Source organism: Oncorhynchus tshawytscha, unplaced genomic scaffold (genome assembly GCF_018296145.1).
Source record: "Oncorhynchus tshawytscha isolate Ot180627B unplaced genomic scaffold, Otsh_v2.0 Un_contig_588_pilon_pilon, whole genome shotgun sequence".
Taxonomy (NCBI): Eukaryota; Metazoa; Chordata; class Actinopteri; order Salmoniformes; family Salmonidae; genus Oncorhynchus; species Oncorhynchus tshawytscha.
In genome coordinates this window covers 583,708-600,262 of record NW_024609810.1, presented here as the reverse complement: position 1 = coordinate 600,262, position 16,555 = coordinate 583,708, and the positions used below count along the sequence as shown (strand labels likewise).

At 40.2% G+C, this 16,555-nt stretch overlaps 2 protein-coding genes across 2 annotated transcripts; both read right to left on the bottom strand.

Annotated features, from left to right (window-relative positions):
* Window positions 1-351: 351 nt before the first annotated feature.
* LOC121845982 (gastrula zinc finger protein XlCGF7.1-like) lies at window positions 352-1,821 on the bottom strand. Its single transcript, XM_042318595.1, has 2 exons — window positions 1,692-1,821; window positions 352-1,263 (listed from the first exon to the last, which is right to left on the bottom strand). Exons 1-2 carry the CDS (start codon window positions 1,819-1,821, stop codon window positions 455-457), a joined length of 939 nt encoding a protein of 312 aa, XP_042174529.1. The 3' UTR covers window positions 352-454.
* A 9,428-nt stretch (window positions 1,822-11,249) lies between these two features.
* Window positions 11,250-15,040, bottom strand: LOC121845983 (gastrula zinc finger protein XlCGF7.1-like). The gene is made up of 2 exons (XM_042318600.1): window positions 14,665-15,040; window positions 11,250-13,194 (listed from the first exon to the last, which is right to left on the bottom strand). The coding sequence occupies exon 2, from the start codon at window positions 12,744-12,746 to the stop codon at window positions 11,943-11,945; it is 804 nt and encodes a 267-aa protein (XP_042174534.1). The 5' UTR covers window positions 12,747-13,194; window positions 14,665-15,040; the 3' UTR covers window positions 11,250-11,942.
* Between the last annotated feature and the right edge of the window lie 1,515 nt (window positions 15,041-16,555).

Sequence of the window (16,555 nt, the reverse complement as noted above, 5' to 3'; positions counted from 1 at the left end):
CAAAACAGGAGATGTATAAAAAATTAAGGATATCATTGATGCAATTTCAATGTTGTTTGAGTTGCTTTGTGTTTCACCAAATTAGCTTGAGATGATTTTACTGCAACACTTCATCCAAGTTGCTTGACATAGGAGTTTCAAAGAGCTGTCAGTCAAGGCGAGCTCATGAAAATCGCCATGCTATGTTGCGGCCTTAGGTCTCTATTTATGTAGTGTTGTGTTGTCTCTTGTCGTGATGTGTGTTTTGTCCAATATTTTTATTTAATTTATTTTGTATTTTTCATCCCAGCCCTTGTCCCTGCAGGAGGCCTTTTGGTATCATTTCATTGTAAATAGGAATTTGTTCTTAACTGACTTGCCAAGTTAAATAAAGGTTCAATGGAGAAAAAAATATATATAATTAATAATATTCTGCGTGTACTCAGAATATTGTCCACATCCTGACTTTTTATTCTCATTTTGTAACTAAATAGATCTTTGTCATAAATGTTCTTTCCTTCAGCTTATCCTGTTTTCCTCCTTTGTGGATGTTTTTAACATGTGTCAGTAAGTTAGACTTTTGATTGAAGCTTTTCCCACAGTCAGCACAGCTAAATGGTTTCTCTCCTGTGAGAGTCAGTTTATGGCTCCTAAGGTTCCCCTTCTGAATGAAGCTTTTCCCACAGTCATCACAGCTAAATGGTTTCTCTCCTGTGTGAGTCAGTTTATGGCTCCTAAGGTTCCCCTTCTGAATGAAGCTCAGTTTAAATGGTTTATCTCCTGTGAAGGTTCCCCCCTTCTGAATGAAGCTTTTCCCACAGTCAGCACAGCTAAATGGTTTCTCTCCTGTGAGAGTCAGTTTATGGCTCCTAAGGTTCCCCTTCTGAATGAAGCTTTTCCCACAGTCATCACAGCTAAATGGTTTCTCTCCTGTGTGAGTCAGTTTATGGCTCCTAAGGTTCCCCTTCTGAATGAAGCTTTTCCCACAGTCATCACAGCTAAATGGTTTCTCTCCTGTGAGAGTCAGTTTATGGCTCCTAAGGTTCCCCTTCTGAATGAAGCTTTTCCCACAGTCAGCACAGCTAAATGGTTTCTCTCCTGTGAGAGTCAGTTTATGGCTCCTAAGGTTCCCCTTCTGAATGAAGCTTTTCCCACAGTCATCACAGCTAAATGGTTTCTCTCCTGTGTGAGTCAGTTTATGGCTCCTAAGGTTCCCCTTCTGAATGAAGCTTTTCCCACAGTCCCCTTCTGAATGAAGCTTTTCACAGCTAAATGGTTTCTCTCCTGTGAGAGTCTATGTGTGAGTCAGTTTATGGCTCCTAAGGTTCCCCTTCTGATTGAAGCTTTTCCCACAGTCGCCACAGCTAAATGGTTTCCTGTGTGAGTCAGTTTATGCTTCTTTAGGGATCCCTTCTGATTGAAGCTTTTCCCACAGTCAGCACAGCTAAATGATTTCTCTCCTGTGTGAGTCAGTTTATGGTTCCTTAGATTCCCCTTCTGATTGAATCTTTTCCCACAGTCAGCACAGCTAAAAGGTTTATCTCCTATGTGAGTAAGTGTATGCTTATTTAGGGACCCCTTCTGATTGAAGCTTTTCCCACAGTCTCCACAGCTAAATGATTTCTCCCCTGTGTGAATCCTCATGTGCTTGGGCAGATCTCCTTTAAGTTTGAAAGTCTTGCAACAAACAGGGCTGGTGCAGGGTTTCCTACCGTGACAGAGTCGGACATGGGCCGTCACTTTACAGGTGGAATTGTAGCGTTTTCTGCAGAAGCGGCATTCGCTAAGTCTCTCCTTGAAGAGAGTCACATGACTCTTCAGGTCAGCTTTCAGAGCAAACATTTCACCACAGTCACTGCAGTGGTGAGGTTTTGTGGGATCCTTCTGAAAGATTTCTCTCCTGTGTGAAGTTTATGGCTCCTCAAATCTCCTATGTAAGTTTGTTTCCCCTTCTGAATGAAGCTTTTCCCACAGGGAAGGGTTTCAACAAACAGGGCTGGTGCACGTAGACGTGGTGCTGGGTTTGGAATAGTGTTCCCCCATTGATAGGTTTGGATCCAATGGAGGGCTGGGTTCCAATGGTGGGCTGGGATCCAATGGTTGGCTGGGATCCAATGGAGGGCTGGGATCCAATGGCGGGCTGGGATCCAATGGCGGGCTGCTGTCAAGTGCTGCTGGGTCGCTGCTTAAGGTTGAGCTTTGGCTGGAGGTATTGTTTTGATTATCTTAAGGGTCTCTACATTCCCTGTGACCCTCAAGGTGGGTCATAGTAACAAAAGGTGTGAGATCCACTTGTTTAGGGTCACTCTCTCTGTTCTCCACAGTCTGGGTTTGGGGAAGAGTCAAGGACTGAAGTGGGTCCTCCTGATCACATTCACTTTTCACACAGGAAGGAGTGAATTTGAACTCTATGATATCAGCCTCCAGCCCTTGAAGCTGCTCTTCCTCCTGACTGGTCCTGAGTTCCTCCTGTTCCTCTTTAATCTGTGGATGTTCTGGGTTCTCCTGCCCCAGAGTGGGGCTCCACTCCTGCTCACAGTGCTGCTGCTCAGGGAGAACCTCCTCCTCAGAGACAGAGAGCTGCAGGGAGTCTGGAGGAAAGGAGAGAGGAACAGAGGTCATCTATACAGCTTTTAGACATCAGGGTTGGGGTCAATTAGAAGTTAAAGCTAGAATCATTAGTTTAGAATCCCTAACCACCATACCACCATACTACCCTAACCACCATACTGCTTCATCCATAACTGGCAGCCAGTTTGTCTTCTTAATAATGGCTATAAGATATTAGCCTTACTACTTGCAAAAATAATTGAAGTCCTGGATGCAGTCATTGATGAAACACAGTCTGGCTTTATGAGGAACATACATATTTCTAACGATATCAGACTAGTATTAGACATACTTGACTACTCAGACCCAATAACCAAGGATAGCTTCATATTCTGCCCTACCAAGCAAAAAGACAGTAACTGCTAATTTGTTCGAAAATTAGTTAATGTCTTTTTTGCTTTATTAAACACATGCTTAATAATGTGGACAAGTATCCTGCCTCTATTGTATTGTGTTTTGGACAAAATGGGGGTCATGTTAGCAGTAACTGCATAAAGTTACTGTGAAACAAGGTAAATAAAAGCAATTTTTCTCAGTTCCACGCAATGAGCAGTTACTGCCTTTTTGCTTGGTAGGGCAGTATTGTTTTTCCATTTTTATAAAGCATTTGACACAGAGCAGCAGTTCCTCTTCCACTCCCTTGAAATGTGGCATTGGAGATTTTTTATGTAAGGCTATTAAGACTATAGGAATGGTAACAGCTCTATCAAACTGAAACATGGCATCTCACCTAGATTTGAGTTAAAGAGAGGAATTAGGCAAGGTTGTCCTATCTCACCATATCTGTTTTTATTAATCAACTTCTTACAAATTCTTTAAATAAGTCCTGTACAAGGTATTTCCATAGCTGGTAAAGACATTATTTAACCCAACTGTCTGACGATACTTCACTTTTTCTGAAATATGCTAGTCAGATTCCCATATCGATCAATGTGATAGACCAGATGCTTCGGAAAAAGATTCTATGTCTTAACATTAAGAAATGTGAACTCATGGCTGTCAAAGATTGTATGACAACCTCATATTATGGTATTCCAGTGAAAGAAGAACTTCCATATTTAGGCAGAACCATTAATAAGGATCAGAAGTCTAGAGGCTTATTACATTTTAACCCTCTTATTAAAAAACCCCAGAAGAAGCTAAATCAATGGCTACAGAGGGACTTCTCTTTAAAAGTCCTAATAACCAAGGCTGAGGGTATCTCTAGGCTAACATATGTTGCTCTTTTTATTATTATGGTAAAATAAGCAGAGAGACCAGAAGCTTTTCAACTTTCTGTTTAGAAACCGTACCCATTACATTAGGAAAACTGTTGTAATAAACACTTCTGAGTATGGTGGATTGGAATTTTCTGGACTTTACCACTTTAAATAATACTTTTAAGATCAATTGGATAAAACAATTCCTAAGAAGACCCACTTGTATGTGAACTTTATTCCTCATCATGTTTTCTCTACTTTTGGTCGCCTTAACTTCATGTTGGTTTGTAATTATAATATTGACAAAGTTCCAGTGAAACTCTGCTTTTCATCGGCAGGTTTTCTTGTCATGATCCTTCATTTATAAGCAGAATTTTTCTCCACACAGATATTATATATGGAATAATCGGGACACATTGTATAAAAATACTTCTTTGTTTGTAGGATATTGGTTCCAAAAAGAATATCCTATTGGTGAGCCAACTTGTAGATGCAGAGGGTCTTTCACTTCATTTTAAGGAATTCTTATCACTTTACAATATCCCTGTGACACCATAATATTTTGCAATTGTTTTAGATACCATTCCCTCCAGTGTTGCTTTATTATTCAGGAATGTGTATTTTGATACTTAAGTATATTTGAAACCAAATACTTTTACACGGGTAGTATTTTACTGGGTAGTATTTTACTGGGTGACTTTCACTTGAGTCATTTTCTTTTAAAGTATCTTTATTTTTCCTCAAGTGTGACAATCGGGTACTTTTTTCCTCCACTTATAATCTTTATATATACACACTTGTGTTCCCCCAAATAAACATGTGTGGTTCAGTTAAAACGGTTAGAAAACGCAGCACACATTCAATCGAACGAAACGCACCCAGCGTTTTGAAAAGTCAACCGTTAGAGTAAATTCAAATTAACGGTACATTACCTTAAACATTCTGGCTTGTACATCTTGTGAGAGGAAATGTTCCTAACAAATGTAGCTATAGCATCTCCTCAGATGTGTGTAATCAGCAGCAAAGTAACAAAGTCTAATGTATTAGGCAAGGTTGGGTAAATTAGAAGTAAATTCAAGTGAACCAACATTTGAATTCAATTATTGAACAACTAGAATATTTATTCAATCTCGAACTGAAGATAATAAACTGGTATTTATTTAAAATGTTTTTACATTTAATAGTACAACTTCAAATCACTTCCTGATTCGTGACGATGTTTTCCTCCATTAATAAAACATATTGAAATGCATTTCGCTTAAAACCTAAACAGTTTATTTATTGAGTTATCTACCTAGCCATCACTAGATCTACATACGAACCTATTCTACATAGTTGTATTTCCGGTGTGATCCGCAGCAGTCTCCGTAGCCGATCATTCTCCTCCTGGTAGTCCGCTACTGTTTCTTCAACTGCCCCGAAAATCTCCACAGCTGCCGCCGTTAAACGCTCATTTAAAAACACACGAAACGACTGTAGTTTAGACATGTTTCAGTCGACTGAGAGTTGAAGAAAGAACGATGGTGACAAACACACTCCTAGTTTTATTTCCGTATTTTATTTGTCTGTTTTTAGAAGCGGGTGGAGAGCCCAAAAACACAACACAGCGCCACAATGTGGGTGGGGGGGTTTAATACAAGTTACAGATAAATTACAATGTAAATGGATAACTACGTGTGGTAACACGTAACAGTTAAATTGAGTAATAGCGTTGTTATTAGTGTATGCTTGGGACTAATGGGACAGCGTGCACTAAACCAGAGAATGTCATTATCAAGAGCAATTATAAAGACATGCGATTGAAATGGGTCTGACAAAACACTGTAATCTACTAAACACAGAGTTTGCAAGTATAGAAAATGCACTTATCTGGAGTCGACTGAATATCATTGCTTGAGTAGCATTAGGTCAAAATGGATGAGAAATACTCTTGGACAAATGGAAGGAGATCTTTTCTGGAAAGCATACATTTGTATATTTCTGTTTAATCATTACATTATCACATGAATCAAATCAGACTTTACTTATATAACTTTTTTGTTTTTATTAATACATCATTTATCTGAAACCGAAAGCTGAGTTAACTGGTTGTTTAAAGAATAGATCTGTTGCCATAGGGGAACAGGTGTGTGTGTGTTTGTCTGTAGCCAGCTGTGTAGCATGACGCTAAACATTTGACTGTCAACAGCAGGACTCAAGTGTTCATCCCTGTTTCAATGACTAATGTACCAGGTTTATAATCCACAGTGTTCATCCCTGTTTCAATGACTAATGTACCAGGCTTATAATCCACAGTGTTCATCCCTGTTTCAATGACTAATGTACCAGGTTTATAATCCACAGTGTTCAGCCCTGTTTCAATGACTAATGTACCAGGCGTATAATCCACAGTGTTCATCCCTGTTTCAATGACTAATGTACCAGGCTTATAATCCACAGTGTTCATCCCTGTTTCAATGACTAATGTACCAGGTTTATAATCCACAGTGTTCATCCCTGTTTCCATGACTAATGTACCAGGCTTATAATCCACAGTGTTCATCCCTGTTTCCATGACTAATGTACCAGGCTTATAATCCACAGTGTTCATCCCTGTTTCCATGATTTATGTACCAGGCTTATAATCCACAGTGTTCATCCCTGTTTCCATGATTTATGTACCAGGCTTATAATCCACAGTGTTCATCCCTGTTTCCATGATTTATGTACCAGGCTTATAATCCACAGTGTTCATCCCTGTTTCCATGATTTATGTACCAGGCTTATAATCCACAGTGTTCATCCCTGTTTCCATGATTTATGTACCAGGGTTATCATCCACAGTGTTCATCCCTGTTTCCATGACTAATGTACCAGGCTTATAATCCACAGTGTTCATCCCTGTTTCCATGATTTATGTACCAGGCTTATAATCCACAGTGTTCATCCCTGTTTCCATGATTTATGTACCAGTGTTATCATCCACAGTGTTCAGCCCTGTTTCCATGATTTATGTACCATGGTTATCATCCACAGAGGTGTAAAAAGGAGCTAAGACAAAACCAGGACAACATAATGATGACGTGAGTCACAACAGAAAAGTGAATAGTAGTGGGAGGACTGCAAGGGCAACCAAACCACATCATTATATAATTACATTACATTCCTCCATGGATATTTGTGTTTATTGAAAGGTAGCATTCATTTCAAGGCTCCTTGGAGTATAAGTGGAACACATTGGAATTCTGACTGACGTGAAATTGGCATCTACTCAAAGAGGATCGAGAAACAGAAGACACTTATCTACTCTCTGTCGTCACCACTTGGGTCATTTGTTTCGTTGTGAGTAAAGTATTGACGGCAATGTGCTGCCGTACAGTCAGTCGCACAACAAGACAAATCAGCACAGCAGGACAGCATTCAGTTTGTACTAAAGTTTTTTTAAACTAACCATTATTCTATATGTGGTTGTACTCCTGTTTCTCCTCGTATCCCTGTGAAACGGTGGTCTGGTAACAGTATAGCTTCCTCCACGGTCCCTTTCCCCCATACTTGGACTCCAACCAGTGATCCGCAGCTTGCAAACATGTGACCGCTCTCCTTGACAACGTACCAACTGTTGAGTATGGAAAAATATCTACTTCGATAGTTCCATTAGTGACATTTCAAGCTTGCTGTGGAATGAGTTTACGATATGATTTTAACTCCGTTACACTCACCCCTTCTAAACTCGCTACACACAGAGAGAGATTAGAAATACAATTCACATTCTCACTTCTCATGTTGTTGTAGCCCACTGATAGGATCCACGTTAGTGTAATAGATCCACTTCATTGGCCAGCTAGCCGACAGTGGTGTAAAGAACTTAAGTAGTACTTCAAAGTATTTTTACTGACGTCGTATTTTGGGGTATCTGTACTTTACTATTTATGTTTTTGACAACTTTTACTTTTTACTCAATAAATGTTCTCTCTTACCCAAAAGTAGTTGTTACATTTTGAATGCTTAGCAGGACAGAGAAATGGTCCATGTTTGCAATTTTTAATATGATATATGAGTGAGACTAACTAATAAAAATCAATGTGGGCCCCCCAGGTTGGTAATTCGACCACTAGACTAGAAAATGTTAGCTGACATGGGCTAATTGAGTGACTATCAGTGACTGACATAAGAGAAAACTGTTTCTGCTCAACCAAATGTCAAAATTGCACCTTGTGTTTTGTACTATCCTAACTCACAAATGTAAGTTGAGACCCAGACAGTTAAAAATAAAAGTATAATAATACAAATATTTTCTGGGGGGATTGATCCTAGGGCCTTCAAAAGGTGGGCCCATCCCTGTGCTAGAATATCTAGCTTCCCGTTGAGCATGCTCCGTGGTGCACCTTGGATGGAACCACTTACTAGGGAGAATAGGGGGGTACTCTTGGTCCAGTCAGTGTTCCCTCTTCGCAAAATATATCTGACATATATTTTTTATAAATAATTATATACATGCGAAGACAACTACCCAACTACCAAAAGGAAAAAAGGCTGCCTAAGTATGATTCCCAATCAGAGACAACGATAGACAGCTGTCCCTGATTGAGATCCATACCCGGCCAAAACCTAGAAACAAACAACATAGAATGCCCACCCCGAATTACACCCTGACCTAACCAAATAGAGAAATAAAACGGAGCTCTAAGGTCAGGGTGTGACATGGGCGGATGGTGAAGTAGACATACTTGGTATTCACATCTCAAAAAATATAAATTAACTTACCACAATCAATTTCAATAGAAAGTTAACAAAAATAGATAAGATTCTGCAACCATGGAGAGGCAAATACTTCTGTTTATGGAAAATTCACATTGATTAACTCTTTGGTCCCACCAGTTTACTTACTTACTAATGGGGCTGCCTACTCCAGACAACTTGTTTTTAAAATCCTATGAGCAAAATATATCATTTTATTTCGAAAGCTAAGCCATACAAAATTTAACATGTCTATTTATAATGAACATGAGTTTGTGGGGCTAAAATGGTTCAATATTAAAGCTTTAAACCTCTCATTAAAGGATTCATTCAAACATAAATTCTAGTTAAACCCAAAATGGTTCTCCAGTAGATTAAGTAAATTTGTTTAAAAAAGTAGCCTTTTTGCCTTCATGCAGATTACAACTTCTAATTTCCGACTAATTTAAAATGAAATTAAAGTATCACCCTTTCTTAAACAAGCCATACAAAGTGGGTTAAAATTTCAGTTTTATCCTCCAGAAAAGATAGAACAAATATTACAACACATTTTATGGTTAAACTCAAATATACTGATTAATAAAAAACATTCTTTAAATATATTTATTAATATTATGAATAGAAACAGAGGAGTTATGTCACATATGCAGCTATTGAAAATATATAGGAATGTCTGCTCAATCCAAACATACAACCAACTGATTGACGCATTACCACAAAAATGGAGGAGACAAGTGGAAGAGGGAGAAGGTAGGGCACTTGTTTGTCTGCCATATAGTAAAGATACAAATGGGCTGGAAAGAATTGGCAAAAACAGAAAAATATACCAGTTTCATTTGAGGACACAAATGTTGACAGCTGCGCCATAAAGATTGCAAAATAAATGGGAAGAGATTTTCAATGTACCGATTCCATGGCACATGGTTTATGAACTGGTACACCAAACAACACTTGATTCAACACTCAGAGTTTTTCCAATTATTATACAACACTCTTGCCACCAACAGAAAGCTATATATATGGGACATACAATAATCTCAACTCTGTAGATTTGGCTGCAGAGACAGACTCCGTACATCATTTATTTTGGTATTGCCCCTATGTAGCTTGTCTCTGGTCACAGGTTCAGGAATGGTTAAAAAAAAATCACAACATTCATTTAAAATGAACCTTACAAATAGCAGTGTTGGGCAATTTGGAAAGCCACAGTCAGTCAAATAATATTACTTGTAGTAAAAGTTTACATCTTTGGCTCACAATCTGTGGATACTATACAATTAGAAAGGTTCAAAATGTATAAAAAACATCACAGCACAATTCAAAAATATATGGCACATGTAAACCAAACGACGGTGGTCTATGGCGATAGGTACGATGGGCTGAGAGTGGGAGGAAGGAGTCTATGTTCAGTCATGTATTATTATGTAATTACTGTATGTAAAATGTATGTGCAGTCGTGGCCAAAAGTGTTGAGAATGACATATATTAATTTTCACAAAGTCTGCTACCTCAGTTTGGATGATGGCAATTTGCATATACTCCAGAATGTTATGAAGAGTGATCAGATGAATTGCAATTAATTGCAAAGTCCCTATTTGCCATGCAAATGAACTGAATCCCCCAAAACATTTCCACTGCATTTCAGCCCTGCCACAAAAGGACCAGCTGACATCATGTCAATGATTCTCTCGTGGTGAGTGTTGACGAGGACAAGGCCAGAGATCACTCTGTCATGCTGATTGAGTTCGAATAACAGACTGGAAGCTTCAAAAGGAGGGTGGTGCTTGGAATCATTGTTCTTCCTCTGTCAACCATGGTTACCTGCAAGGAAACACGTGTCTTCATCATTGCTTTGATATTCTTCAAAAGGTACAGGGATTGGACTGCTGAGGACTGGGGTAAAGTCATTTTCTCTGATGAATCCCTTTCGATTGTTTGGGGCATCCGGAAAAAAAAAAGCTTGTCCGGCGAAGACAAGGTGAACGCTACCATCAGTCCTGTGTCATGCCAACAGTAAAGCACCCTGAGACCATTCATGTGTGGGGTTGCTTCTCAGCCAAGGGACTGGGCTCACTCACAATTTTGCCTAAGAACACAGCCATGAATAAAGAATGGTACCAACACATCCTCTGAGAGCAACTTCTCCCAACCATCCAGGAACAGTTTGGTGATGAACAATGCCTTTTCCAGCATGATGGAGCACATTGCCATAAGGCAAAAGTGATAACTGTGGCTCGGGAACAAAACATCGATATTTTTGGTCCATGGCCAGGAAACTCCCCAGACCTTAATCCAATTGAGAACTTGTGGTCAATCCTCAAGAGGCGGGTGGACAAACAAAAATCCACAAATTCTGACAAACTCCAAGCATTAATTATGCAAGAATGGGCTGCCATCAGTCAGGATGTGGCCCTGAAGTTAATTGCAGCATGCCAGGGCGGATTGCAGAGGCCTTGAAAAAGAAGGGTCAACACTGCAAATATTGACTCTTTACATCAACTTCATGTAATTGTCAATAAAAGCCTTTGACTCTTATGAAATGCTTGTAATTATACTTCAATATTCCATGATCTAAAATGGTCGCCACTAAAGCTTCAATAATTCCTGGCAGGTCTCGAGGACGTTTTTAACATGTTGTGTCATGGTCCCTAAAGGTTCATGGGAAAATGCTCTCTCCTGGAGGTTTTTGTCTAGTTCCCGGTTTGTTCCGAACGTTACCCGATGCTCATAAAGAAATGCAAAATGGTTTACCCAGGGCACACGCACCCTAGTTTCATTACACATCACCCTTTGTTACTGTTGCCAAGCCCATCAAGGCTCTGATTGGTGAACCACTGATCCAGTCACAGCTCTTTGTCTTTTGGCAATGCTAGGGACAGCCACCGACACACACAAACAGTGCTTTTAACAGTGTTTTACACCCACATATTTGAGAATGTTCTCTTAGGCGGCTTCCACCCGGTTACCTAACCCTGAACCTTAGAGGCTGCTGCCCTAAATACATAGACTGGAATTCACTGGCCACTTGCATAATGGAACACTAGTCACTTTAATAATATTTACATATTGCTTTACTCATCTCATATGAATATACTGTACTCTATTCTATTGTATTTTAGTCTATGCCACTCCGACATGGCTCATCCTAATATTTATATATTCCTTAATTCCATTATTTTACTTTTTGGTTTGTGTGTATTCCTGCTGTGCCACAAAATCTGTAGAATTTCAGAAGTTCCCTACACATTCATTACCTATAACACATCTATGCACGTAACAAAATAATGCCATCTGCACTAATATTTTAGTCATCAGTTAATCTGACTATTCTCTCTCAGACTTCATTGACTTATTCCAGCTGTGTGTCTGAGCGTGTACTCAGAATCGTCCACATCCTGACTTATGTTCATCTTTGTCATAATGTTCTTTCTTTCAGTTTTAATCCTGTTTTCCTCCTTTGTGTATATTTTTCACATGCGTCAGTAAGTTCGACTTTTGAGTGAAGCTTTTCCCGCAGTCATCACAGCTAAATGGTTTCTCTCCTGTGTGAGTGAGTTTATGGTTTCTTAGGTTCCCCTTCTGATTGAAGCTTTTCCCACAGTCACCACAGCTAAATGGTTTCTCTCCTGTGTGAGTCAGTTTATGCTTCTTTAGGGACCCCTTCTGATTAAAGCTTTTCCCACAGTTATCACAGCTAAATGGTTTCCCTCCTGTGTGAGTCCGTTTATGGATCCGTAGGTTCCCCTCCTGATTGAAGCTTTTCCCACAGTCTCCACAGCTAAATGGTTTCTCTCCTGTGTGAGTCAGCATATGGCTCCTTAGGTTCCACTTATGAATGAAGCTTTTCCCACAGTCTCCACAGCTAAATGATTTATTTCCTGTGTGAGTCAACATATGGTTCTTTAGGTTCCCCTTCAAATTGAAGCTTTTCCCACAGTCTCCACAGCTAAATGGTTTCTCTCCCACTCCTGTGTGAATCCTCATGTGCTTGGACAGATATCCTTTGAGTTTGAAGGTCTTGGCACAAACAGGGCAGGTGCAGGGTCTCCCACTGTGACAGAGGCGGATATGGGCCTTTAGTTTACAGGTGGAGGTGCAGCGTTTTCTGCAGAAACTGCATTCACGGAGTCTCTTCTTGTAGAGAGTCATATGCCTCTGCAGGTCAGCTTTCAGAGCAAACTTTTCACCACATTCACGGCAGTGGTGAGTTTTTCTAGACGTGCTGGAAGAATGTTCCGCCATCGATGGGCTGGGATCCAATCGCGGGCTGCTGTCAAGTCCTACTGGGTTTCTGCTTACGGCTGAGCTGTGGCTGGAGGCATTGTTTTGATTATCTGGAGGGTCACAGGGAATGTGGAGACCCTTTAGTTGGGTCACAGTAACAAAAGGTGTGAGATCCACTTGTTTAGGTCACTCTCTCTGTTCTCCACAGTCTGGGTTTGGTGAAGAGTCATGGACTGAAGTGGGTCCTCCTGATCACATTCACTTTTCACACAGGAAGGAGTGAATTTGAAATCAGCCTCCAGCCCTTGAAGCAGCTCTTCCTCCTGACTGGTCCTGAGTTCCTCCTGTTCCTCTTTAATCTGTGGAAGCTCTGGGTTCTCCTGCCCCAGACTGGGGCTCCACTCCTGCTCACAGTGCTGCTGCTCAGGGAGAACCTCCTCCTCAGAGACAGAGAGCTGCAGGGAGTCTGGAGGAAAGGAGAGAGGAGCAGATGGTTAAAGCAAGTCTAACTAACAATAAAAAAAACCTTTAGTACACAGTATATGAATGAGTCACAGCATAGCTGGCAGTAGCCACAGTCATAAATGGCCACCTATTTCTAAAATGCATCTTCTTAAAGCAGAACTGAACTCAAGAACCAATTTCTCTAATTGAAAACAGCATGTGACCAGGAACTCTGCCAGAGCACATGGACAGTTAAAGGCCATGAGCAGTCAGAAGTATATGTTTCATGAAATTGGATGATATTTGAAGGAAACCAGATTAAAGTATGATGACCAAAGTGTGAAAATGACTGTTGCTTCTACATTGATAAAGTTTGATCATAAAGTTACTGGTTCCCTCCCCATGTCAAACACTTGGACTCATTATTAAGGGGACAAGGTGACATCACTTAATTTGAATGTGTGCTAAAATAATATCCTCTTCTCTTTAAATAAGTACTGCATTGTCACAAACATCGGAGAAGTCGTGTTTGCAGAGGGGCGTGGTTTATATAGCTGGTCATGGTTCACATCAACACCATCATCTCAGAAACCTGAGACCCACACCAATTTGCATACCGCCCCAACAAATCCATGGCTTGGGGGTAAAAGCTGTTAGGAAGCCTTTTGGACCTAGACTTTGTACTCCAGTACCGCTTGCTGTGCATTAACAGAGAGAACAGTCTATGACTAGGGTGGCTGAAGTCTGACAATTTTTAGGGCCTTCCTCTGACACCGTCTGGTATAGAGGTCCTGGATGGCAGGAAGCTTGGCCCCCGAGCAGTTGCCATACCAGGCAGTAATGCAACCAGTCAGGATGCTCTCGATGGTGCAGCTGTAGAACCTTTTGTGGATCTGAGGACAATTACAAAATATGTTCAGTCTCCTGAGGTGGAATAGGCTTTGTCGTGCCCTCTTCACAACTGTCTCAGTGTGTTTGGATGATGATATCTATGCATACTCACTTTAACTCTATCTACATGTACATATTACCTCAATTACCTCGACTAACATGTGCCCCCCACACTGACTCTGTACCGGTACCCCCTGTATATAGCCTCGCTACAGTTATTTTACAGCAGCTCTTTCACTATTTTTTACCTTAACTTATTTTTCTTAAAACGCATTGTTGGTTAAGGGCTTCTAAGTTAGCATTTCACTGTAAGGTCTACACCTGTTGTATTCGGTGCACGTGACAAATAAAATTGTGGTCACACCAGATCTGATCAGATTTCTGATCAACCCCCCACCCCCACCTTTTTTAAGATATATGTGACCAACAGACTGATATCTGCATTCCCGTTATTAATGTGAAATCCATAGATTAGGGCACAATGCATTTATTTCAATTGATTTAATTCCTTATATTAACTGGAATTTAGCAAAATGTTAGAAATTGTTAAATGTATCTATATTTTTGTTCAGCGTAGCCATCTGAAGATCTACATACGAACCTATTCTACATAGTTGTATCTCCGGTGTGATCCGCAGCAGTCTCCGTAGCCGATCATTCTCCTCCTGGTAGTCCGCTACTGTTTCTTCAACTGCCCCGAAAATCTCCACAGCTGCCGCGGTTAAACGCTCATTTAAAAACACACGAAACGACTGTAGTTTAGACATGTTTTAGCCGACTGAAAGTTGGGTAATTCAGCATGTATGTTTTCGCGGACGAGGACAAACAAACCCAAACAAACTCTCCCTACCGTTTTACTTCCGTATTGTTTTGTTCTGTTTTTGTCAGCGGGAAACGAGACCAGAAACAAATCACAGCGCCCCCATGGTGATGGGGCTTTACTACAGGCTACAGACCAATGATACTGGGAATAGACGCTGTAGCTCAGGGATTCTTGAAAGACGGGACAAACTCCATCTTTTTCACACAAATATTTTTCTTCATATAAACATTTGAAATATACATTTTGATGAACCAGATATACATTTCAAAAATTAGGATGTTTTCTGAAAATGCAACTAAGTGGATCTATGTCAACTCCATCTAACCCCATAAAAGGAAGTTCATTTTTACATTTAATTGTCCAACAACTGTTTAAGGTCCTTGATTGTGTCATTCTAACATTAGATTATTCAAATATGTAATACAAATCTCCAAACGTTTTGTTTTATTTTATAGTACTATATCAGGGATGGTTAACTGGTGACCCGGCCTTTTGAAGGCCCCCAGATCAATTTCCGTAAGCAGTTAAATCATTTTAAAAAATTCAGTTGGGGTCTCCACTAATTGTTGGGTGTTATGATATCTAATGTAGTAAAATACACAAGGTGCAATATTGAAATGTAGTTGTGCATCAGCAGTTTTTCTCTTGATATGTCAGCCACTGACAGTCACTCAATTATCTTATGTCAGCTAACATTTTTTAGACTGGTAAATTAGTTTAACGGCCAGCTATCTAAACTTAGTAATCATGATCGAATTACCGGACGGCGGGCATTTTGGCATGTCTTTCTAGATTCAGAACTTAAAACAACATTTATAGTTAACATCAACCCTTAAGATTTCCTTTTTGCTGCAGTAGGATGTGATGCAGACACCTCTTAATCAGAGGGACACTGAGGAGCAAACATGTGTTTAGTTTTATTTACTCAACATGCATTAGTCTAGAAGCCTGTATGTATAGAATGAAAAGATGTCCTCTTTCTGGGAACATTAAAGCAGATACCCAGTCTACATCTCTTTCTATTGTATTAATGTATACTCCTCTGGACTATCTGGATAACATACACGTTTGTACTTTGACACTCCTGGTGTTGACAACCAAATAATTTTACAGTCACCCTTGACCCCGCAGTACACAACATCTATTCGATGACATCCCCTTATGGTCAGTCATGTCTGGTCCTGTTTAGCTGTAATACAGTGTGTGTTAAGTAATGGGTAACATGTCCAACAGTGCCATCTAGTGGGGAGAAAGGAGAAGTGTCAGCACTGAGTTCATTAGCAGTGCCACTGTCAGACTTGTGACATGACCTGAAAAGGCAGTATTTTCCTCTAAAAAGCCTCGGAGAGTGTTGAGAGACTGAGTACATGCTCAAAGACTCACATCCGGTGGTTGGTGGAGGACGACACGATGATACCTCTCCTAGGGACCTGCTCTCCATGCTTCAGGATTAAAGTTCCTCTGGTCTATTCTATTGGTAACCTGCTGTTTCTCTCCACAGTGCTCTCTGCTACTCTCTGGTCTAGTTACTTTACATCTGTCTGGAGGGAGAAATAGATGTCACAGAATCAGTTTATGGTCCCTAGGCTCCCCTTCTGATTAAAGCTTTCCCACAGTCATGATTTCTCTCCTGTGTGAGTCAGCATATGTAAAGATAAGGTCCGTTTAT